Source organism: Nicotiana tomentosiformis, chromosome 12, assembly GCF_000390325.3.
Source record: "Nicotiana tomentosiformis chromosome 12, ASM39032v3, whole genome shotgun sequence".
NCBI classification, from domain to species: Eukaryota; Viridiplantae; Streptophyta; class Magnoliopsida; order Solanales; family Solanaceae; genus Nicotiana; species Nicotiana tomentosiformis.
In genome coordinates, this window is record NC_090823.1 from 20,425,375 (window position 1) to 20,452,527 (window position 27,153).

At 39.8% G+C, this 27,153-nt stretch overlaps 1 protein-coding gene across 1 annotated transcript in view; it reads right to left on the reverse strand.

Annotated features, from left to right (window-relative positions):
• Positions 1-2,803: 2,803 nt before the first annotated feature.
• Positions 2,804-27,153, reverse strand: part of LOC104107270 (B3 domain-containing protein REM10-like) — a 153,942-nt gene continuing 129,592 nt past the window's right edge. The window contains exon 7 of the mRNA XM_070191808.1: positions 2,804-2,880. Within this exon, the coding sequence (XP_070047909.1) occupies positions 2,840-2,880 (41 nt within the window). The 3' untranslated portion in view covers positions 2,804-2,839. The remainder of the gene's footprint in view (positions 2,881-27,153) is intronic.

Sequence of the window (27,153 nt, forward strand, 5' to 3'; positions counted from 1 at the left end):
TCTATCAAATTGTATAAGCTATTTATAGTCTCAAAACAATATTCTCTAAGAATTACCTTATCAATTTATTTCATGTGCAAAATTGAAAGAAAATAAAGCTTTTATTAAAATTTCTAAACAATTGAAAACAACATGTACCATCCATTTCTTCTACTCAACAGTAACATATAAAACCCAATTAACAAAATATTATGACCACTGGTATAAACTAAAGTAACTAAAATATTTCTATAGATTACTTAGAAAATGAGAAGTTCATTCCTTACCTCTCAATATGAGCTACCCACCAAACATATCAAGTAGCTGTTTTTTGGCAGTACTCATCCGCTTCTTTTCCTAGGGTGGCACATACGTTTTTACCTTTTCCCCTAATTTTTATGCCTCACAATATCCACAAATTCAATATACATATCAGTAGTGATTTCATGACTTCTTGGCCTGATACAATATCACCTCAGCCTCCACGTATACGTCATCCCCCACAGAAACTCAATCTCTGATTACTTTAAAAATATGATCTCACTTGTAGTAATGTTTAAAATTAAAGTCACATATCTTCCCAATAGTTCAAAATGATTGGATGAATAATTTTTAAATTTGAAATAATATATTCATATAGATACAACCATGTCAAAATCAATAAGAAATTCTACCATAAAGTAACAAAAACACCAATTAAACTCAATTTTGAGATATGATTAATATAAAAGCTAAACAATGTTCAGAGATAGGATGGTCCGGACACCACAATTATAAAATATGTTCAGAAATAGGATGGCGGAATCCCCAATGTTTTCAAAATGAGGTCTTTCAAGCTCAACAATCAAAGACGCGACCTTATAGCCTAAAATCATCGTTATATGTCAAAACGAACAAAGCACGATGAAATTCAGCGTATAATCTGGTGCGTTCATAATTGAAGAGAAAAAAGATTATGTTTGATTAACCAAATATGGTGGTGAGCGTAACTGGTCTAAACGAATTTAACTATAAAGTGAAAACCAAGTGGTTCGCGTTATCACTTACATCTGAGATTTTAGCATCAGCTTCGTCATAGAGCTCTAGGGACATTGAATTGATAGAATTACCAAACGTTTTTACATAACTTTTCTTTCACAACTTCCACTGTCATCTAAAGACAAATAGATAGTCAGAGGATATTACAAAATTGCCGAAAGGACTTCTCTTCAACAATGTATATTACCGTGAGTTATACAGAAAAATTAGTGATGAACTTTTTTCATTTATTACTTCTGATATATAAAGTATGAGGTATTTGAAAGTGCTAAAAAAATTGAACCCTAAACATGTATCAATATCTATTTTCAAACGTGCATGTGAAAAACAGATACAATTACTTACATACGTAGAGGGGCCCCATTTTTGGAAATAATATATATTTTATAGGTATTTAAAAAAATAATATGTAGTAGTACTTTTGTGTTTTTCATATAAATGGAAAGAAAATATTTTAGAGTAAATAAAGTAAAAATTTGACTTACTTAAAAATAATAGATTAATAATTTTCAATTTGAGTTGATTTAATAATTCCATTTTTTACTCCTTCATTTCCAATGTTTCAATCTTACTCTTCATATTCCACAACCTACATATCTTCTTCCTTTCTCTTTATTCTTGCTCACCTTCTTGAATTCTTTATCCAATATTTTTTTTCTTTCTCCAAAATTTTATTTTTCACCTTCTTTCTCCAAAAATTTATTAGTTCAAGTGTTCAATAATATTTTTAAGATTTCAATAGTTCTATACTTCTATTACTTTATAAAAAATATAGTATAGTTTTCAAGATTTACAACAAGAATTTTGAAGTAAGACAAGCAACAACTAGATATTTTGGACTCAAAGTCTTCATTCTTCAACTTCCTGAATCAGTAATCGGATAATATCTTTCTAGTATTATTTTTATTTGATATTTGGTATTTCATTAATTTTATTCCATGCATATCATTTAAGTTTTTTTTTAAAATGTAAATACTTAGGCCTCACATTTGCCGCCCTGCGTACATATATAAAATTCACGAGTAAATTAAAGAAAAGAATAGGGAACAACAGATACCAATCAAATTTTCATTTCAACCAAACAAAGGGAAAAAAAATGGCGAGAGCCCTCACCTGAACCCATAGATTCAACGGAGGCCAGATACAAATAGTAAACAGTATGAAAAAATTCAGATGAAAACTAAGAAGTGAGGCATGGAAGAAGCATTAGAGCATTAAACAAAGAAAAGAATGCAGAAAACTCATACAACTTGAGAAATTGAGAAATCAATAGTGACAACTTGGAACCAAATTTGAGAGGAAAGAAAACGAATTCAAGGTCTCAGAGAAATAGAGTATATTGGAAAGGAAAAAAAAATGACTTCAATGTCTTAAGAAACAATGTTAGGGAAGAAGATGATCGGATAATTCTCGATTGTACTATCAAGTTGCAGAGAGGCTCCAATTAAATGTGGAATACACGTGTTTAGAGAGGAATAGGATGAAGAAGTTAATTACCAATTTATCCCTAAATAGAAAATTAATTAAATGGTGTTGGTCGTGGGTATAATAGACAAATAGGCATGTGTACTGATTTAATGAAATGGCCCATGTACACAGTACAATTCACATTGAATCTAGTACAACAATCAAGAGCTGTGCTCGTCCTACCCCAACTCCCGTTTCTATATATAGAAAAGAAATTTAGGATTGTCTTCCACTTGAAGAATAATTGGAATTGTTCTTACAATTGTATCTTTGTTACCTTTAACAAGATTATAAGAAATACTATAGGAGTCAATCTCAACCAAATTTAAAACCAAGGACCAAAAGTCCAGTTGCTTCAATGGTCCTCTCTCTTTGCAACCTCTGCAGAATATTTGCCTGCAAAATACATTATTTCATGAAAGTTGTCACAAAAATCTGCTAAGAAGCCAATGATGTAACTATTTGTATGATATCTTTAGTAATGTTATATAATTTTCAAGCTATAATTAAACATGTAAATACCTTTTAAATATTTTCAAATAATAATTATACAATTATGAGAAATGTTACATAGAAACCATAAAACTGTGAAGAATCCGAGACCAGTAGGGAAAAAAAGAATCCAGTTTTGCAGAAATTTCATTACCAAATTTTAACTTATTCTTGCCACTATATAAACTCAACTTGATTGTGCAAAACCACCATACAATCATGCAAATCTATGGTAAGCTTTTTATAATCGGAAATCGGGAACTTTCAAAATTAATCTCCAATATAATGTTGTGTCAATAATATATGTCAAAATTTTAACTTGGGTATACATTATTCATAACTTTATTGACTGTTAAAACCATTATGCAAAATTTCAACCGTGTCTTCCTTAAACAGCCTAAGCTAGAAAAAAAGATAATATTAGATAAAAGGATTTAACTAATTATATCTACTGATAGTGCAATAAAACTTTTATACTTCCAATGAAACTTACCACCCCTCACCCCGTGGCAATTTTTTTTAAAAATATTTTCAGCGATGGTTTTTTCATTTTTTCGATTTACAAGTTCAAAATTCTACGAGTTCCAAAGTTATGATTCCAGAGATTTATGTGTTTGGAAGTTTACGGGTTTAGAAATTATAGAGTTTACGGGTTCGAAAGTTTGCGGGTTCGAAAGTTTAGCGGTTAAGAAGTTTATCAAATTTATGGGTTAGGAAGGTTGTTGGTTCGAAAGTTTATGCCTTCATGTTTATTGTATCTAAATTATTTATGAATACTCTTGAGAAGTTATTTTCCTTAATTTGCGTATCAAACACCGAAAAATAAGTAAGATTACTACTTGTTTTCCAAGAAAATATTTTTCCACGGAAAATATTTTCTTGCGTTATACCAAACACACCCTAAATGTTTTGCATTTTCCTCTTAGAGGAATATGTGTTCCCTATCAAAAGAATGAAAAATATTTTTCAAAATACCAATCCCTCACCCCTAATCCCACCCACTCTACCTCCACCCTACCACAACCCCCATCCTATTCCGACCCCCATCCTAAATATAAATATTATTAACAGTACTTTATTTTCATGTTGTAGAGAGAGTATATCACGACCCGAAATTCCCACCTTCGGATCGTGATGGCGCCTAACATTTCACTTGCTAGGCAAGCCAACGTTAGAATAATATTAACCATTTTTAAAATAATTTTAAATTTATTAATAACAAGGAAACAAATGCGGAAGCAAAGTTTGAAATATAGTGAAATAATCCATCAAAACAACGGTGACTAAATACCATCCTAGAATTGGTGTCACAAGTGCACGAACTTCTAGAATAAATACAAATAAAGGTCTGAATAAAATAAAGCTATCTGAAACAAACACACAGTTAAAATAAAGTAGACGGGGACTTCAGAACAGCGAACGTCGTGCAGTTATACCTCAAGCTTTCTCTGAATAGCTGAAATCCGAGCAAGTCTACGGTACGCCGCTGGGACCAACTCCAAAATCTGCACAAGAAGTGCAGAGTGTAGTATCAGTACAACTGACCCCATGTACTGGTAAGTGCTGAGCCTAACCTCGATGAAGTAGTGACGAGGCTAAGGCGGGTCACTTACATTATCTGTACGCAATATTAGAAACAACAACAATAATAAAAATAAATCAAGTAACTTCTTTATAATAATTGAAGTCAATTCAGCAGTCATAGCCAATTATCATTTTCATCAATTCAGTTGCAGCGTGCAACCCGCTCTCACAATATATTCACATTTAATTCTGTTGTAGCGTGCAACCCGCTCTCACAATATATTCATTTTTAATCAAGTCTGTTGCGGTGTGCAACTCGATCCTCCAATATAGACTTTTAATAAGTCTGTTGCGGCGTACAACCTGATCCTCCAATATAGACTTTTAATAAGTCTGTTGTGGCGTGCAGCCCGATCCTCCAATATAGACTTTTAATAAGTATGTTGCGGCGTGCAACCCGATCCTCCAGTATAGACTTTTAATAAGTCTGTTGCGGTGTGCAACCCGATCCTCCAATATATTCATTATAATCAATTCTGTTACGGCGTGAAACCTCTCCTCCAACATATTCATTTACCAATTCTTATAGGATAAAGTTTTCCAATAATTGTAATAATTATTATAAAATTATAAGACAACAAGCATACAATAATTATGATTTAATTATGAAACAAACAATGACAAATAGCAAATTATTATAAAAATCAGGGAGAAAATAGGCAGTTTAATATTTAATATGCTAAATGTCAAATAACAATTAAAATACATAATTCAAATAACATGTAACAATTAATGCAGGAATTCAAGAATTAATGTTTAACAAAGAATAGGAGAGAAATAATTATTATAATAATTAATTTATGATTTAAAATAATTTATGATTTTTCAAGTAATTATGCAAACAATTAATTTGACGACGTATAGACACTCGTCACCTCGCCTATACGTCGTTCACATGTATGTAACGACCCGGTCGGTAGTTTTGACTATTACAATCCAGTTTCCCCATTTACTGCTCAAATTGTGAATTACTGTTGTTATTTGGCTTGCCGGGGTAATTGGTTTGGGTTCGGTGAGGTTTTGAAATGATTTGGAGCGCTTAGTTCCGAGGTTTAGAATTTAAGTTGAAAAGGTTGACCGGATGTTAACTTATGTGTAACGACCTCGCAAGCTCGTCGCGGCTCGGACTTTTTGGGTTGAACAATGCACCAAAGTGTAAAGGAAAATTTTGTCGGAAAATGGTCATATCTGCGACCACTATGCGGTCGCAGAATCACTCTGCGGACCGCATAATGGTCGCAGAATCACTCTGTCAGAAAATGGTCATTTATTGATGATATCCTGGTGTACTCACGTAGCCAGGAGGAGCATGCACGACATTTGAGTATTGTACTACAGAGGCTGAGAGAGGAGAAACTTTATGCCAAATTCTCTAAGTGTGAGTTCTGGCTTAGTTCGGTAGCATTCTTGGGACACATAGTGTCCAGTGAAGGGATTAAGGTAGATCCGAAGAAAATAGATGCAGTTCAGAGTTGGCCCAGGCCATCTTCAGTTACTGAGATTCGGAGTTTTCTCGGCTTGGCCGGTTATTATCGTTGCTTCGTGGAAGGATTCTCGTCTATTGCATCGCCTATGACTAAATTGACCCAGAAAGGTGCTCCGTTCAGGTGGTCGGATGAGTGTGAAGAGAGCTTTTAGAAGCTCAAGACAGCTTTGACTACAGCTCCAGTATTGGTGTTGCCTAGAGGTTCGGAGTCTTATACTGTGTATTATGACACGTCGCGTATTGGTCTCGGCACAGTGCTGATGCAAGACGGTAGGGTGATTGCCTATGCATCCAGACAGCTAAAGGTACATGAGAAGAATTATCCAGTCTATGATCTTCAGTTAGCAGCTATTGTTCATGCCTTGAAAATTTGGCAGCATTACTTGTACGGTGTCCAGTGTGAGGTGTATACCGATCATCGGAGTCTACAACATTTGTTTAAACAGAAGGATCTTAACTTGCGGCAGCGAAGGTGGTTGGAGTTGCTAAAGGATTACGATATCACCATTCTCTATCATCCCGGAAAGGCCAATGTGGTGGCCGATGCTTTGAGTCGTAAGGCGGAGAGTTTGGACAGCTTAGCATACTTACCGGTAGCAGAGAGGCCTTTAGCCTTGGATGTTCAGGCCTTGGCTAATAAGTTTGTTAGATTGGATGTTTCCGAGCCGAATCGAGTTTTGGCCTGTGTAGTTTCTCAGTCTTCTTTATATGATCGCATCAGAGAGTGCCAGTATGATGATCCACATCTGCTTGTCCTTAAGGACACGGTTCAACACGGTGATGCCAAGGAAGTCACTATTGGAGATGACGGTGTATTACGAATGCAGGGCAAGCTCTGTGTGCTTAATATAGATGGTTTGTGCGAGCTGATTCTCCAGGAAGCTCACGGTTCGCGGTACTTTATTCATCCAGGCGCCGCAAAGATGTATCAGGATTTGAGACAACATTATTGGTGGAGGCGGATGAAGAAAGATATAGTTGGGTTTGTATCTCGGTGTTTAAATTGTCAACAGGTAAAGTACGAGCATCAGAGACCGGGCGGATTGCTACAGAGACTTGAAATTCCGAAGTGGAAATGGGAGCGTATTACCATGGACTTTGTAGTTGGGCTCCCACGGACCTTGAGAAGGTTTGATGCTGTTTGGGTGATAGTAGATCAGTTGACCAAGTCCGCACATTTTATTCCACTCGGTACTAATTATTCTTCGGAGCGGTTGGATGGGATTTATATTCGCGAGATTGTTCGCCTACACGGTGTGCCGATGTCTATTATTTCAGATCGGGGTACGCAGTTTACCTCACAGTTTTGGAGGGCAGTGCAACAAGAATTGGGCATACAGGTTTAGTTGAGTACAACATTTCACCTTCATATGGACGGACAGCAGTCCGAGCGCACTATTCGGATATTGGAGAATATGCTACGTGCTTGTGTCATTGACTTTGGGGGTTCATGGGATCAATTTCTGCCACTCGCAGAGTTTGCTTACAATAATAGCTACCAGTCAAGCATTCAGATGGCTCCGTATGAAGCTTTATATGGGAGACGGTGTAGGTCTCTGGTGGGTTGGTTTGAGCCGGGTGAGGTTAGACTATTGGGTACTGACTTGGTTCAGGATGCTTTAGAGAAGGTTAAAGTAATTCAGGAATGGCTTCGCACGGCACAGTCTAGACAGAAGAGTTATGCCGACAGGAAGGTTCGTAATGTTATTCACATGGTTGGGGAGAAGGTTCTGCTCAAGATTTCACCCATGAAGGGTGTGTTGAGGTTCGGGAAGAAGGGCAAGTTGAGCCCTCGGTATATTGAACCTTTTAAGATACTTAAGAAAATTGGAAATGTGGCTTATGAACTTGCCTTGCCACCTAGTATATCAGGTGTTCATCCGGTGTTCCATGTATCCATGCTCCGAAAGTATGTTGGGGATCCGTCTCATATTTTGAATTTCAGTACAGTGCAGTTGGACGGTAATTTGACTTATGATTTGGAGCCGGCGGCCATTTTAGACCTGCAGGTTCGAAAGTTGAGATCAAAGAATATAGCTTCGGTGAAGGTACAGTGGAGAGGCCAGCTTGTCGGAGAAGCTACTTGGGAGATTGAGCAGGAGATGCGGAGCAAATATCCACATCTATTTGAGACTCCAGGTATGATTCTAAGCTCGTTTGAGGACGAACGTTTGTTTAAGAGGAGGAGAATGTAACGACCCGGTCGGTCGTTTTGACTATTGCAATCCCGTTCCCCCATTTACTGTTCAAATTGTGAATTACTGTTGTTATTTGACTTGTCGGGGTAATTGTTTTGGGTTCGGTGAGGTTTTGAAATGGTTTGAAGCGCTTAGTTCCAAGGTTTAGAATTTAAGTTGAAAAGGTTGACCGGATGTTAACTTATGTGTAACGACCTCGGAGAAATTTTGCTAAGAAAATTAAGGTTTAGTGGTGCCGAGGTAGATCAATTAGTACAAAGATTATAGAATGCACCGAAGTATAAAGAAAAATTTTGTCGGAAAATGGTCATTTCTGCGACCACTATGCGGTCGCAGAATCACTCTGCGGACCGCATAATGGTCGCAAAGTGGAGCAGGAGGAGGGCAAGATTTGAGGAAAATCTGCAGTGCACTATGCAACCGCAGACCTGTTTTACAGTGCATTATGTGACTGCAAAATAAGTATGCGGACCACATAATGACCGCAGAACAGGTCAATAACGCCCAGCTTTGGAGGCCAAATTATGCGGCTGGTATGCGGACCGCATACCTGTTATTCGATCGCATATGCGACTGCATAACTGCATCGGAGCTTCCATTCTTTCTAATTTTTGACCCGACCCAACTTCGATTTATAGTCCTTGAAACTCATTTTTGAGCCAAAATCTGATATTTTAGAGAGAGGTAAGAGCATTTTAGCGAGAGAAAGTGAAGACTTAGTGCTTTATCCATCAATTCTTGTTCAAGGTTTGAAGATTTCACAAGGATCTTGCTAGGGCTACAGAGAGGTAAGAATTTCTTTCTCTAATTTTTCAATTTCGGGTTTGGAGTAAAGATGGGTGATTAATAGTATGATTCTTGGGTGTGGAGTATCATATATACATACCAATAAGGTTGTGGAAAGATTGTTAAGTTCAAATGGGTAAGGATTGGGTTGAAAATGGTAGAAATCTTTATAGATTTTAATTGAAGATTTGAGGGTCGAGTTGGTGTCGGATTTTAGTGAAATTTATATGGTTGGACTCGTGGTTAGATGGGCGTTCATATTCTATAACTTCTGTCGGATTCCAAGACGTGGGCCCTACGGGCGATATTTGAGTTAATTTCGGATTTTATTGGAAAAATTAGTATTTCCTTATGGAATTAAGTACAATGATTTGTATTGACTGATTTGAATTAATTGTGGCTAGATACGAGGCTTTCGGAGACCAATTCTCGTGGCAAGGGCATAACGGAATAAATAATTACACGGGTTGAGGTAAGTAACAATTATAAATCTGGTCCTGAGGGTATGAAACCCCAGATTTTATGTCATGTAATTATTTTAGAGGTGACGCACATGCTAGGTGACGGGCGTGTGGGTGTGCACCGAAGGGATTGTGACTTGGTCCGTCCCGTGAAACTGTAAAGTTGAATAACCTGTTGTTAGCTATAAGCTCTCTTTGTGTTGAAGAAATTTGACTGTAAATCATGTTAAAAATCATGCTTAGGCTATGTGATAGTACTGTTGGGACCCACCGAGGTCACGAACTTGTTGAATTATTTTTTAATTGCTATCTTGTGCTCAGTCTTGATTTTACTAGCGAATCGTACCTCAGTCTTTCTTGATATTTGTTTATGCACTATGTTATCTTTGTTTGGGCTGATCTGTCTGATTTCTGAGAGCCCGAGAGACTAGAGAGGTGAAGGACTGAGTAAGGCCGAGGGCCTGTTAGTGAGGTAAGGATATTATAGCACATGAGTTATCCGTGTAGGATATTATAGCACGTGAGTTGTCCGTGCAGGATATTATAGCACGTGAGTTGTCCGTGCAGATTATAGCGCTTGGGCTGTAGGAGCCCTTCCGGAGTCTGTACACACCCCCAGTGAGCGTGGGTACCCGTTGAGTGTGAGTGCTGAGGGCTGAGAGCCGAGTGGTTGAGCTGTTATGATGAGCTGAGTGACTGTTGCTTGAGAGGCTGTACTTGCTTTGCATTTGTTGTTGTACTTGGTTGCTATCTGTCATTGTTGTGAAATATCTAAAAGAATTTATATCCGGATTACTTAAAATTGAACTGTATAAAATTAATTTGACTTAAACTGCCTGATTTGAAAGTATGTCTATTCTTTGCTAGGATTACTAAAAGTGAACTATAACTGTGTAGCTCGTCATTATCGTCAGTTCCTTAGTTATTTTTGTTACTTGCTAAGTTGGTTGTACTCATACTACACCCTGCACTTCGTGTGCAGATCCAGGTGTTCCCGGATATAGCGGGTGTTGATCATTTTGCGTAGTTGATTTTCAGGAGATTTTGAGGTAGCTGTCGTGTTCCGCAGACCTTGTCTCTCCTTCTCTATATCCTTGTATACTGTATTTGGTCTCAAACTATTATAGACCGTAATTTCCAGACTTGCACTCATATTAGACTCTCATGTACTCAGTGATACCAGATTTTGGGAGTGTTGTATCGAAAATTGCTATATTTTTGGTATTGTATTAAACGTTACGTTTTTAAATTTAAAGGAAATAGTGGGTTATTGATGTTGTCGGCTTGCCTAATACTGAGATAGGCGCCATCACGACAGTTTAGGATTTTTGGGTCGTGATAATGCATTTCACATAACAAATAATTTAAGGATTCTATTCCCTCAAATCAAGGTTAACCACGACACTTACCTCGCTTTGCAAATTTCAATCAATTACTCAACTTCAACTTTTCCTTTTAAATTTGCCTCCGAAAGCTTCAAATCTATTCACAAACAATTCAATATATTCAATACTAATCATAGAAATTAATTCCATATGAATTTACACATTTTTCGGATAAAAATCCAAAATTAATTAAAATATTCGACTGTGGGATCCATGTCTCAAATCCTAGAAAAACTCGCAAAATTCGAACATCTGTTCCGATACGAGTTCAACCATACAAAAATTATCCAATTCCGATATCAAATGGACCTTCAAATCTAAATTTCTCGTTTTTGGAAGATTTTAGAAAAATCTCATTTTTCTTCCATAAATTCACGGATTCATGATATAAACGAGTATGGAATCATGAAATATAATCAATATAGGATAAGGAACACTTACCCCAACCTTTCCCATGAAAATCGCCCAAACATTTGCCTTAACCAAGCTCAAAATGACCAAAATGAGTAAAAATGTCGGACTCTTCGATATATACACTGCCCAGGCATTTCCGCACCTGCGGTGCCTGTGCTCGCACATGCAAGCTCGCATCTACGAGAAAAATCTCGCATCTGCGAAAAAGGGGCTGCCAGCGTATGTCCGCATATGCGTAATTAGCGCGCATCTGCGGACGCGCTTCTGCGAGAAGCTGTCCGCTTCTGCAAACTCGCGGGCGTACAAATTTCTGCACCTGCGGACTTTTGCCCAGCCATGCCCGAGTGCATCTGCGATCGAAAGCTCGATTCTGCGAGCTCGCACCTGCGGTCAAACAACGCTGAAATTACAATTCACATCCCGATTCAAACTTTGAGTTATAAACTTTTAAATTTGAAAATCTCGTGCCAAAACATATTAAATGAATCCAGAATGACTTCAAATTTGGCACACAAGTCATAAATGACATAACGGAGTTGTTCAAATTTCCAGAATCGGATTCTGGCTTCGATATCAAAAAGTCAACCCAGTGGTCAAACATGGAATCTTTAGCCTTTAAATTGCTAGTTCCGTTAAATGGTTATAACTTGAGTTAGGGACCGCAAAATTAAATTTCGGGCACCCAAGTCCCAAATCACGATACGGAGCTACTGGAATTGTCAAAATACTGATCCGGGTCCGTTGCTAAAAATGTTGACCAAAGTCAACTCCGTTGAGTTTTAAAGCTCTATTTAACATTTTAATCTATTTTTCACATAAAAACTTTCGAAAAATTGTATGGACTGCGCACGCAAGTCGAGGAATGATAAATGGTGCTTTTCGAGGTCTTAGAACACAGAATTACTTATTAAATTTAAAGATGACATTTTGGGTCATCACATTCTCCACCTCTAAAACAATCGTTCGTCCTCGAACGGAGTTAGAAAAATGTACCTGAGCTGGTGAATAAGTGTGGATATTTACTCCGCATGTCCGACTCGGACTCCCAAGTAGATTCCTCTACTGGCTGACCTCTTCATTTCATCCAAAATGAAGGATAACTCTTTGACCTCAATTGTCGGACCTGTCGGGCTAGAATAGCCACCGGTTCCTGCTCGTAAGTCAAATCTTTGTCCAATTGGACTGAGCTAAGATCTAACACATGAGACAGATCACTATGATATTTCCGGAGCATAGACATATGGAACACCGGATGAACAGCTGATAAACTAGGTGGTAATGCAAGCATGTAGGCTACTTCACCCATCATTTCAAGAATTTCAAAGGGTCTGATATACCTAAGGCTCAACTTGCCCTTCTTTCCGAACCTCATTACATCTTTGATAGGTGAAACCCGGGGCAATATTCGTTCTCCAACCATGAATGCAATATCACAAACCTTACGGTCGACATAACTCTTTTGCCTAAACTGAGCTGTGCGAAGTCGATCCTGAATAATTTTGACCTTATCCAAGGCATCCTGTACCAAATCGGTACCCAACAACTGAGCCTCTCCCGGTTCAAACCAACCAACTGGCGATCGACATCGCCTTCCATTTAATGCCTCATATAGAGCCATCTGAATGCTCGACTGGTAGCTATTATTATAAGAAAACTTCGCAAGTGATAAGAAATGATCCCAAGAACCTCCAAAGTCTATAATACAAGTGTGAAGCATATCTTCCAATATCTGAATAGTGCGCTCTGACTGTCCGTCTGTCTGTGGATGAAATGTTATACTCAACTCCACCCGCGTGCCTAACTCATGTTGTACAGCCCTCCAGAAATATGAGGTAAATTGCGTACCTCGATCTGAAATAATAGACACGGGCACACCGTGAAGGCGGACAATCTCACAAATGTAAATTTCAGCTAACCTCTCTCAAGAATAGGTAACTGCCACTGGGATGAAATGGGCTGAGTTGGTCGACCTGTCCACAATGACCCAAACTGCATCAAATTTTCTCCGAGTCCGTGGGAGCCTAACAACAAAATCCATAGTGATACGCTCCCACTTCCACTCAGGAATTTCTAACTTCTGAAGCAAACCATCAGGTCTCTGATGCTCGTACTTAAGTTGCTGACAATTCAGACACCGAGCTACATGTGCAACTATATCCTTTTTCATTCTCCTCCACCAATAATGTTGCCGCAAATCTTGATACATTTTGGCAGTACCTGGATGAATAGAATACCTAGAACTGTGTGCTTCTTCAATAATTAATTTACGAACCCATCCACATTAGGCAAACAAATACAACCCTGCATTCGCAGAACCCCATCTTCCCCCACAGCAACCTGTTTGGCATCACCGTGTCATTAAGGACAAGTAAGTGAGGATCATCATACTGCCTCTCTCTGATGCGCTCATAAAAAGAAGACCGAGTGACTGTGCAAGCTAGAACCCGACTGGGTTCTAAAAAATCTAACCTCACAAACTGATTAGCCAAAGTCTAAACATCTGCAACTAATGGCCTCTCACCAACCGGAATATACGCAAGACTGCCCATACTCACATCTTTTCTACTCAAGGCATAGGCCACTACATTGGCCTTTCCAGGGTGATACAAAATGGTGATATCATAGTCTTTCAACAACTCCATCCATCTTCTCTGCCTCAAATTAAGATCCCTTTGTTTGAACAGATACTGGAGGCTATGATGATCAGTAAATACCTCACACGAGACACCGTTGAGGTAATGCCTCCAAATATTCAGCGCATGAACAATGGCTGCAAATTCTAAGTCATGAACAGGATAATTCTTCTTTTGAACGTTCAACTGCCGCGACGCATATGCAATTACCTTGCCATCTTGCATTAATACTACACCAAGCCCAATGTGAGATGTGTCACAATATACCGTATATGATCCTGAACCTGTGGGTAATACCAACACTGGCGCCGTAGTCAAAGCGGTCTTGAGCTTCTGAAAGCTCAACTCACACTCGTCTGACCATCTAAATGGGACACCTTTCTGGGTTAATCTGGTCAATGGGCTTGCTATAGATGAAAACCCTTCCACGAACTGACGATAATAACCTGCTAAACCCAGAAAACTCCGGATCTCTGTAACTGAAGTAGTTCTAGGCCAATTCTGAGCAGCCTCAATCTTCTTAGGATCCATCTTTATGCCTTCTGCCGATACAACAGGTCCCAAAAGGCAACTAAGTCTAACCAAAACTCACATTTTGAAAATTTGGCATATAACTGATTATTCTTCAAGGTGTGAAGCACACTTCGAAGGTGCTGCTCATGATCCTCTCGACTGCTGGAGTAAATCAAGATATCATCAATGAATGCAACCATAAAAGAATCCAAATAAGGCTTGAACACCCGATTCATCAAATCCATAAATGATGCTGGAGCATTTGTCATCCCAAATGACATCACTAGGAACTCATAATGCCCATACCGAGTCCGAAAAGCTGTCTTAGGGACATCAGATGCTCTAATCTTCAACTGATGGTAACCAGATCTCAAATTAATCTTTGAAAATACCTTGGAACCCTGAAGTTGATCAAGCAAGTCATCAATTCTTGGCAGTGGATATTTGTTATTGATAGTGGCCTTATTCAACTGCCGATAGTCTATACACATCCGCATAAAGCCATCTTTCTTCTTTACAAATAATACCGGTTCACCCTAGAGAGAGACACTGGGTCTAATGAATCACTGATCAAGCAAGTCTTGTAACTGCTCTTTCAATTTTTTCAACTCTTGCGGGGCCATACGGTATGATGGAATAGAAATGGGCTGAGTGCCTGGAGCCAAATCAATACAGAAGTCAATATCTCTATCGGGTGGCATCCCCGGTAGATCTACAGGAAATACTTCTGAAAATTCACGAACAACTGGTACTGAGTCCATAGAAGGGACATCCGTACTGGGATCGTGAATATAGCCAAATAGGCTAGACACCCTTTCTCTACCATACACCGAGCTTTCATATAAGAAATAACCCTACGTGCAGAATGACCAGGAGTTCCTTTCCACTCTAACCGAGGTAACCCCGGCATAGCTAGGGTCACTATCTTGGCATAACAATCCAATATAACATGATAAGGGGACAACCAATTCATACTAAAGATGACATCAAAATCTACCATATCAAGAAGTAGAAGATCTACACTAGTCTCAAGATTGCCAATAGTAACCACACACGAATGATAGACATGATCTACTACAACAGAGTCTCCCACCGGTGTAGATACACACACAGAAGCACTCAGAGAATCACAAGGCACAATCAAATATGAAGCAAAATAGGAGGACACATAGGAATAAGTAGATTCTGGATCAAATAGACCTGAAGCATCCCTATGGAAAACTGGAATAATACCTATGATCACAGCATCAGATGACTCGGCCTCAGGTCTAGCTGAAAAAGCATAAAATCGGGGCTGGGCCCCACCACCCTGAACTGTGTCCCTGGGACGGCCTCTGCCTGGCTGGCCTCTACCTCTAACAGTCTAACCTCCACCTCTAATGTCTTGACCTCCAGCTCTAATAGCCTGACCTCCACCTCTAGCTGCCTGACCCCTACCTCTAGCTGACTGAGCAGGCGGTGAAATAACCGGTGCTGGTATGATGGCACGAGAATCTTGCCGAGATCTGTTACTCGCCAATCTAGGGCAATACCTCCTGATGTGACCAATGTTCCCATACTCATAACATCCATCCGGATGATGTGGTTGCTGAAGCTGAAGCTGACCGAGATGGGTTGGATAACAGCTGTAGTAACTTTGGAGTGGTGGTGCACTGATAGGAGCTGAATGTGCACTGAATACTAGCTACCCAGAGTAAGGCATAATAGGACCGTAACTCCCTGAAGCACCGAGAATTGCATGAAGTGCTGAATGAAACGGTTTGGGAGGATGACCCCTACCAAAATTACCCCTGCCTCCAGACGAGGCACCACTGAAACCACCGAACTGACGAGGCCTCTTATCAGACCTCTGCCCTCTCTCCTGTGCAAGAACCATCTCGATCCTCCTGGCGACATTAGCAGCCGCCTGAAAAGAAATCTCACTTCCAGTTTCCTTGGCCATCCAAAGTCTGATAGGGTGAGTGTGTCCCTCGATAAACCTCCTCACTCTCTCTCCCTCCGTAGGTAGTAAAAGGAGAGCATGACAGGCCAAATCAACAAAACGGGACTCATACTGAGTAATAGTCATACTGCCCTGCTGTAGACGCTCAAATTGCTTGCGGAATTCCTCTCTCAGTGTGATAGGGAGGAACTTCTCCAGAAATAGCTGAGAGAACTGCTCCCAGGTAAGTGCAGGTGATCTAACTGGTCGGGTCAATGTATAATCTCTCCACCACCTCTTGGCAGAACCCGTCATCTGGAATACAGCAAAATCAACTCCATTGGTCTCAACTATACCCATGTTCCGCAGCACCTCATGGCAGCATTCAAGATAATCTTGTAGGTCCTCAGAAGGTGTACCACTAAAGTGAACTGGAAAGAGCTTAGTGAACTTATCCAGTCTCAATAAGGCCTCAAAAGACATGGTGGGCCTATCATCGGTCTGTACCGCAACAACCGGCTAAACTATCCCAACTGGCGTGGTTGCTGGAGCTTGATTCTGGGGAGCCATCTGCTCCGGAGCGGGAGTAGTGGGAGTTTGTGCTCCTCCCCCAGCTTGTGAGATGGCTTGTGCCACTGGAAATGTATCATTCTGGGCCACGCCCTCCATAAGACTTACCAAACGGACTAGAGCGTCCTGAAGTACTAGAGTGGCTATGAATCCTTCCGGGACCTGAACTGGTCCAACTGGTACATTTTGAACTGGGACTTCCTCCTGAAGGTCTACCTGAGGTTCTACAACAGGTGCAGCTGCTTGAGCTCTGGACTGAGCTCTACCTCGACCTCTAGCACGACCTCGCCCTCGACCTCTACCCCTGGACATAGTTGCCACCGGGGATTCTGGTCTCTGTCCATCGGTAGAGGTATTACGTGTTCTCACCATCTGCGAGAGAATAAGAGTAAAATGGTTCAATCATTGATGATAGAATAAAATCGCACGACAGAATAAGAAAGAAGTGATATTGTTCCTAAACTTCATAGCCTCTGAGAGATAAGTACAGACGTCTCCGTACCGATCCTTCAGACTCTACTAAGCTTGCTCGTGGCTCGTGAGACCTATGTAACCTAGTACTCTGATACCAACTGTCACGATCAGGAATTCCCACCTTCGGACCATGATGGCGCCTAACATTTCATTTGCTAGGCAAGCCAACGTTAGAATAATATTAACCATTTTTAAAACAATTTTAAATTTATTAATAACAAGGAAACAAATGCGGAAGCAAAGTTTGAAATATAGTGAAATAATCCATCAAAACAACGGTGACTAAATAATTGGTGTCACAAGTGTACGAGCTTCTAGAATAAATACAAATAAAGGTCTAAATAAAATAAAGTTGTCTGAAACAAACACACATCTAAAGTAAAGTAGACGGGGACTTCAGAACTGCGAACGCCGTACAGTTATACCTTAAGTCTCCTCTAAATAGCTGAAATCCGAGCAAGTCTACGGTACGCCACTGGGACCAACTCCAAAATCTGCACAAGAAGTGCAGAGTGTAGTATCAGTACAACCGATCCCATGTACTGGTAAGAGCTGAGCCTAACCTCGACAAAGTAGTGACGAGGCTAAGGCGGGTCACTTACATTACCTGTACGCAATATTAGAAACAACAATAATAATAGAAATAAATCAAGTAACTCATTTATAATAATTGAAGACAACTCAGCAGTCATAACAAATTATCATTTCCATTAATTTAGTTGCAGCGCGTAACCCGCCCTCATAATATATTCACATTCAATTCTGTTGCAGCGTGCAACCCGCTCTCACAATATATTCATTTTTAATCAAGTCTGTTGCGGCGTGCAATCCGATCCTTCAATATAGACTTTTAATAAGTTTGTTGCGGCGTGCAACCTGATCCTCCAATATAAACTTTTAATAAGTCTGTTGCGGCGTGCAACCCGATCCTTCAATATAAATTTTTAATAAGTCTGTTACGGCGTTCAACCCGATCCTTCAATATAGATTTTTAATAAGTCTGTTGCGGCGTGCAACCCGATCCTCCAATATAGATTTTTAATAAGTCTGTTGCGGCGTGCAACCCGATCCTCCAACATATTTATTATAATCAATTCTGTTGCGGCGTGCAACTCGCTCCTCCAACATATTCATTTACCAATTCTTATAGGAGAAATTCTCCCAATAATTGTAACAATTAATATAGATTATAAGACAACAAGCATACAATAATTATATTTTAATTATGAAACAAACAATGACAAATAGCAAATTATTATAGAAATCGGGAGAAAATAGGCAGTTTAATATTTAATATGCTAAATGTCAAATAACAATTAAAACACATAATTCAAATAGCATGTAACAATTAATGCAGGAATTCAAGAATTAATGTTTGACAAAGAATAGGAGAGAAACAATTATTATAATAATTAATTTATGATTTAAAATAATTTATGATTTTTCAAGTAATTATGCAAACAATTAATTTGACGACGTATAGACACTTGTCACCTCGCCTATACGTCGTTCACATGATTTCACATAACAAATAATTTAAGGGTTCTATTTTCTCAAGTAAAGGTTAACCACGACACTTACCTCGCTTTGAAAATTTTAATCAATTACTCAACCACAATTTTTCCTTTTAAATTTGCCTACGAAAGCACCTTTGAAATCTTCTTTATACTGAACTATGTTGGAAACCCGAGGTATGACTTGCTTCCTTCCAGCATGCCTCATTACCCTTATAGGAGCGTAAGAATAGATTCCTCGCAGCCCGATCAATGAGTAGTTCATTTGGATCTGATAGTGAACTCACTACTAGGAAACCATTCAAATATCTAATGTACTTGCTCGTCTGTCATATTGCTGAAGAAACGTACCCAGCCTACAGCTCTATCGATCCTTGCTCTAGATATTCTAACCTCTCTGTCGACTTATTGGCAATCTCCTTCCATTCTCTTATCGCCTCCAAGTTCGCTTTATGTTGTTCCATATTCTCAGCTTCGGACTCGAACACCTTTTTGTGTAGCCTCTTATACTTCACATGTGCTTCAACCACCTCGTATATGATCCTGTCTTTCAGATTGACTCCCGGTTTGACGCCCCAGCTATGTCGTCTTCCATCCATGAGATATTGTAGTACATATGACCGATGTGATACCTGTCTGGTTCAATAATCTCTCCTTCCACGATGATCGTTTTGTTCCACATGTGTTGTTCTTCGAACATGAATGGGATGATATCACCTTTGAAATCTTCTTTATACTGAACCATGTTGGATACCCGAGGTATGACTTTGTTCCTTCCAGCATGCCTCATTATCCTTATAAGAGCGTAAGAATAGATGCCTCGCAATACGATTACAACATTTTTAGTTTAACCTTCCCAAAATAAGATACAACCCACACTATATCTATAGAGCCTCTAACAGAAACAAAAGAGTGATATGATAGTGTCGGCATCAAGACCCCGGCTATACCTCAAAAAACTATATACAAAGGATAAGAGATACAGGACCCCGAAATGAAGTGGGGCACACCAAGTCAGCTGAGGAGAGCATATGCTGCTATCATAATACAACCTGCTACGAAACCACCTCTATCCATTAAAGATCCAGGGCCCCGACAAAAAGGGACGTTAGTACATGTGGAATAGTACTAGTATGTAAAACTAATCACCCTCTCAATAGGACGAGAATAGTAAACGGAGAAGAAAACATGAAATCAATAAGAGACTCATATAGTATGAAGGTGTCAAGTTAGGGAAAGTTAAGTTTCAAGTAAGTTTCAGTATTTTAAGTTGGGAGATCTTTAGCACCGACACATCACTGCATTTTATCACGGAGTTCGATCTCAGCCCGACCAGCTAAGTCATTTCGCCCCGAGACATCCACTCACAATACCACCATATGCGCAGCATGGCGTCCGATCTCAGCCCGATCGGCTAAGCTGTCTCACCACAATGACGTGTGGGTCGATATCACATCATATCTCGCTAGCAATCACCTCATCCCATTCAAGGGAAAACATCTCAACACATCATTCTCATCCCATATAAGGGGAAACAACCTCATCACATTAACACGAGGATTTACCCCTCAATCACTCCTACACCGGCACGTGTAGTTTCGGGGTTAGGTTGTTTTGACCTACCCTTCCTCGGTGACTAATCGATACTCCTAGAGCATTTATTTTTTAAAGGATTCACAACTCATTTCAACATCTTATTCTCTCCTCTTTGTTTCATTGGCACTAATGGCCCCAAATATAATATCATTGTTGGCACGATGGCCGTATTTCATATTCTATATTTACTGTTTCTCTTTCAAACATCATCATGGATAGTCAACAACAAACATTCATATTCAAGACTTTAAGTACACATTTGAGCAACTAACCAATTTAAGGGTCATAGGTAATTTCTTACACAATTCGATATGCTAGTTTTCATTAGAATCACGTTCTCAAATCATAACATATTAAAACACAACCCAAGCTTAATCACCTTCTCAAATAGTAACTCAAGGCTTATAACAAGAATATTTAGAATACAAATTGAACGCATATATCTTTTGACACAAGGCTTATTTAGAATAATCAATTTATAATGTGCAACACGACACTTACGAGGATATTGTGGGTGTTCAATTCTAAGAGAAGAGTTTAGCCAATATACCTCGCTTTGAGCTTTCCTTAATTCACTATACAGTTCCGAAAATCCTAGTAACTTTGATCTATTTAGAGATATAGCAAAAATTGTACACAAATTAGGGAGGAGTTCATGTTTCCAGCTCATTTGAGCATTTTATCAAACACTAAGTGGGCATTATAATTTCTAGCTTCTCCTATGGAGGATTTCCTTCACCCCGCAACCCAAGGTCTACCCATTTGAGTTTAACTACCTTTCCACAACTCATGAATGTAAATTCATGCATAAACAACAACCCTCATTCTCAAAACCTTCCTCCCCATTATGTATTTCCAAACAAAATTTCAAAATTGAAGGTTAGGACTAGAATCTTGCCTATTGGTTGAAGACCTTGTGAGCTTTCTTGTTGAATTTCAAGGCTTGAGCAAGCTTTTGGATGAAAAATTCACTTAGGGATTTCACCTCTCACTCAAGGGCACTTCATCTCTCTAAAAATAGCAGATACTCCCTTAAAATGGTTCCTTAAATCTAATTATCGAGATAGGGTCGAGTTATAAAAATTAGAAAAAAGGAAGCCCCGATGCAGATCAGCGGTCGCATATGCGACCGCATTTTGCATAATGGCCCTCCGAAACTCGGCATTTCTGCCTCACTCTGCAACTAGTTTGTGGTCGCAGATCGATTCTACTATCGCATAATGCATCGTAGAACTTCCTTTCAGAAATTATTTTGTTGGATTTCCGATGGGTTGTGCGGTTCGCGAAATGGTTATGCGGCCGCATAATGGACCGCATAATGGTCCAAAACTTTTCCCATGTTTTTTCTTCAGTATGCGGCAGATCTACGGTCCGCATATCAGTTCTGTGACCGTAGAATAGACCACAGAAATGCCTTGCGCTTCCAAAAATTTTCTTCAACTCCACAACGCATTGTTCAACCCAAAAAGTCCAAACCGTGGCGAGCAAGTTCGTTGTGAAGAATCTCTACAATCATCAATTCATAAGTCCACCTCAGCATCACGAAATCCCGAGTTTTAGGTGAAATTTTATAGGGTCTTACATCCTCCCACGCTTAAGATCATTCGTCCTCGAATGAGGGCCAAAATACGCCATTAGAAACGAATGTGACTTAGCCGCTATAACACACACCAACAGATCCAGATTTTACTAAATCCCCAAATTTCTAAAATTTTTGGTAGAGTCTCCCATATAACTGGGCCTATCCACCTGTCAGAGAATACCATAATCTAATGCTAAAACACAACCACAACACAACGATGTAAGACAATATGGAAACAACGCCAGCAACAATGCCATAAACATTGCATCACCAAGAGGTAGTATCCTTAACATAGGCTGTACAGGGGAAATCATAATTTGTAGAAAGTTTGCTCTTAACATCATGGATACAATTACACTGCTATTCAAATAAATTAGCGTACTTCTTCTTCATTTCATCCTCAGCTTCCCAATTGGCCTCCTCAACCTATTAGTTTTGCCATAGCACTTTCACGAAGGCAATCTCTTTATTTCTCAACTTCCAGACTTGCCTATCAAGAATGGCAATTGGAATTTCTTCATAAGCCAGTCCTTCATTAACCTTTATAGTCTCAACCGGAACAATAAGCGACGGATCTCCAACCACCTTCTTCAACATAGATACATGAAACACTGGATGCACTAAAGACATCTCTGGAGGTAGTTCTAGCGTGTAAGCCACCTGATCGATCCTCTGAATGACTCTGTACGGTCCGGCATACCTCGAACTCAATTTTCCCTTCTTATCAAACCGCATTACCCCTTTCATGGGGAAAACCTTCAAGAATACCCAATCATCCTCTTGGACCTCCAAAACCCTATGACGTATATCCGAATAGGACTTCTGACTACTCTGGGCAATTTTCAACCGTTCTGTAATGATCTTAACCTTCTCTATAGCCTGATGCACGAGGTATGGTCCTATCAACTCCGCTTCCCCAATCTCAAACCATCCAGTGGGAGATATACATCTCCTACCATATAGAGCCTCGAACGGTTCCATCTGAATACTAACATGATAACTAATATTGTAGGCAAAGTCTATGAGTGGTAAATGATCATCCCATATACCTTTGAAGTCAAGAACACAAGCACGCAACATATCCTCGAGCGTTTGAATAGTCCGCTTTTCTTGCCCGTCGGTCTATGGATGGAAAGCTGTACTAAGATTTACCTGAGTACCCAACCCTTGCTGAACTTTCTTCCAAAAGTTAGTTGTGAACTGTGCCCCCCAATCAGAAATGATGGACACTGGAGTGCCATGCAGCTTGACAATTTCCTTGATATACATCTGAGCATATTATTCCACTGTGTCGGTATCCTTAACAGGTAAGAAGTGTGCTGATTTTGTGAGTCGATCCACAATCACCCAAATCGAGCCGAACCTATGAGGAGTGCGAGGTAGTCCTACCACAAAGTCCATATTGATCATCTCCCATTTCCACATCAGAATTTCTATGTTCTGTGCCAACCTACCAAGCCTTTGGTGTTTGGCCTTCACTTGCTAACAATTTGGACATATTTCCACAAAGTTCGCTACATTCCTCATCATATCATTCCACCAATAGACTTCCTTAAGATCATGGTACATCTTTGTAGAGCCCGGATGCACGAAATACCTAGAAGTGTGAGCCTCGGTCATGATTCTTCCCGGAGACCATTCACATTTGGAACACATACTCGCCCTTAGTACCTTAGTGTACCATCATCCATGCCAAGAGAAACGGCCATGGTCTTATGTTTATGAATCCCCTCCTTTAATTGCACCAACAACGGGTCATTGTACTGCTTTTCCTTGACTTCCACAACAAGCGATGATTCACTCCTATTTTGAATAATCACTCCTCCTTCACTAAAATCCGCAAGACGAACTCCCAAACTAGCCAACCGATGAACCTCCTTGGCCAACGGCCTTTGATATGCCTCCAAGTGAGGCAAACTACCCATAGATTTCCAACTAAGAGCATTCGCTACAACATTAGCATTCCTCGGATGATATAGAATATTGTCATAATCCTTGAGTACTTCAAGCCATCTTCTCTGCCTCAGATTCAATTCCTTCTATTTGAAAATGTATTGTAGGTTCTTATGGTCCGTGAATATATCCACATGGACCCCATACAGATAATGACACCAAATCTTTAATGCAAATACCACCGCCGCAAGATCTAAGTCATGAGTTCGATAGTTCTTTTCATGATTCTTGAGTTGTCTAGAACTATAAGCTATCACCTTGCCATGTTGCATTAATACACACCCAAGTCCAATTCTTGAGGAATCACAATATACCACAAACCCATCTGTACCATTTGGTAGAGTCAACACTGGTGTCGTAGTCAATCTCGATTTTAACTCCTGGAAGCTCCTTTCACAAGCATCTAACCATTGGAACTTAATCACCTTTTGCTTCAATTTAGTCAACGGAAAGGCAAGGGTAGAGAATCCCTCCAAACACTTCCTGTAATATCCAGCTAAGCCCAAGAAACTGCGAATCTTAGTTGGGGTAGTAGGTCTAGGCCAATTCCTCTCCACCGAAATCTTCTGAGGATACACCTTAATTCCTTCTATGGAGACAAAATGACCCAAGAATATGATAGATTCAAGCCAAAATTCATATTTCAGAAACTTCACATACAACTGGTGTTGATACAAGGTCTGCAAAACTTCTCTGAGATGATTGGCATGGTCCTCTCGACTGTGTGAATATACAAGGATATCGTCAATAAACACTATCATAAAAGAGTCGAGGAACGAATTGAAAACTCGGTTCATAAGATCCGTGAAAGCTACCGGGACATGTGTTAGCCCAATAGACATTACCAGAAATTTAAAGTGCCCATATCGGGTCCTAAAAGCTATTTTCTAAATATCCTGATCCCTAATCTTTAATTACTGATACCCGGATCATAAATCGATCTTGGAGAAGTACTTAGAACCATGCAATTGGTCAAACAAGTCATCTATCCTTGGCAGTGGGTATTTATTCTTGATCATGACCTTGTTGAGCTACCGATAGTCAATACACATTCTCAGTGACCCATCCTTATTCCTTACAAAAAGTACCGGTGCGCCCCAAGGTGACACACTCGGCCGGATGAAAACCTTCTCTAACAAATCCTTCAATTGTTCCTTTAGATCTTTCAATTCTGCCGGTGCCATTCTATAAGGCGGAATAGATATAGGTTGCGTGCCTGGAATCACATCAATCCCAAAATCAATATCCATGTCTAGTGGGATCCTAGGGAGCTCATCCGAAAAGACCCCCGAAAATTCATTCATAACAAGCACGGACTCAAGCGCAGGTGCCTTAGCATCGATGTCCGTAACCCGGACCAAATGGTAGATACACCCCTTGTTAACCATCTTTGTGGACTTAAGGTAAGAAACAAACCTACCCTTCGGCACCACATCATCCCCCTTCCATTCAATCACTGACTCATTTGGAAATTCAAACCTAACGGTTATGGTTAGACAATCAAGCTTAGTGAAACATGAATAAGCCAATCCATCCCCATTATTACGTCAAAATCAACCATCCCCAATCCAATAAGATTGGCCATGGTATCCCGACCACACACCGTGACAACACAACCCTTAAAAAATTGTGCGGCCACAATAGACTCACCAACCAGAGTAGATACAGAGAATGGCTCATAGAGTTGATCCGGTTCTATCCCAAATTCCATAGCAACATAGGGAGTGACAAAGGACAAAGTGGAATCGGGATCAATAAGTGAATATACATCATGAGATTGTACAGTCAATATACCTGTGACAACATCTAGAGAAGCCTCTGAACTTTGGCGATCCTTCATAGCATAGAAATAGTTGGGTCTTCCCGAACTCTGTGTACCACCCCTAGCTGCACCGCACCCCGCGGGTGCTTGGGTTCCTCGAGCTATAAGAGGTGTTGCGGATGTAGTAGCTGCAGAACTGGCATTCGTTCCGATACGAGTTCAACCATACAAAAATTATCCAATCCCGATATCAAATGGACATTCAAATCTAAATTTTTCGTTTTTGGAAGATTTTAGAAAAATCTGATTTTTCTTCCATAAATTCACGGATTCATGATATAAACGAGTATGGAATCATGAAATATAATCAATATAGGATAAGGAACACTTACCCCAACGTTTCCCGTAAAAATCGCCCAAATATTCGCCTTAACCGAGCTCAAATGAGTAAAAATATCAGACTCTTCGATATATACACTGCCTAGGTATTTTCACACCTGCGGTGCCTAGGCTCGCACATGCGAGCTTGCATCTGCAAGAAAAATCTCGCATCTGCGGAAAAGGAGCTGCCAGCGTATGTGCGTAATTGGCGCGCATCTGCGGACGCGCTTCTGCGAAGGCGCGGGTGCGTGCAGATTTCCGCACCTGCGAACTTTTGCCCAGCCACGCCCGGGCGCATCTGCGATTGAAGGCTCGCTTCTGCGAGCTCGCACCTGCGGTCAAAAATCCGCAGGTGCGATTGTAACAGAAGGCAAAAATACAGATTTTGCTTAAGTCCAATTCTTGATCCGATTTCAATCTGTTTCACTCTCGGGGTACTCGAGACCCCGTACGAATATACCAACAAGTCCAATAACATAATACGGACTTACTCGGGGTCTCGTATTACGTCAAACAACGCTGAAATTACAATTCACACCCCGATTCAAACTGAGTTTTAAACTTTAAAATTTACAATTCTCGTGCCAAAACATATTAAATGAATCCGGAATGACTTCAAATTTGGCACACAAGTCATAAATGACATAACAGAGCTGTTAAAATTTTTAGAATCGGATTCCGACTCCGATATCAAAAAGTCAACCCCACGGTCAAACTTGGAATCTTTAGCCTTTAAATTGCTAGTTCCGTTAAATGGTCATAACTTGAGTTAGGGACCTCCAAATTAAATTTTGGGCATACGCCCAATTCTCAAATTACGATACGGAGCTACCGGAACTGTCAAAATACTGATTCGAGTCTGTTTGCTAAAAATATTGATCAAAGTCAACTCAGTTGAGTTTTAAAGCTCTATTTCACATTTTAATTCATTTTTCACATAAAAACTTTTCGAAAAATTGTACGA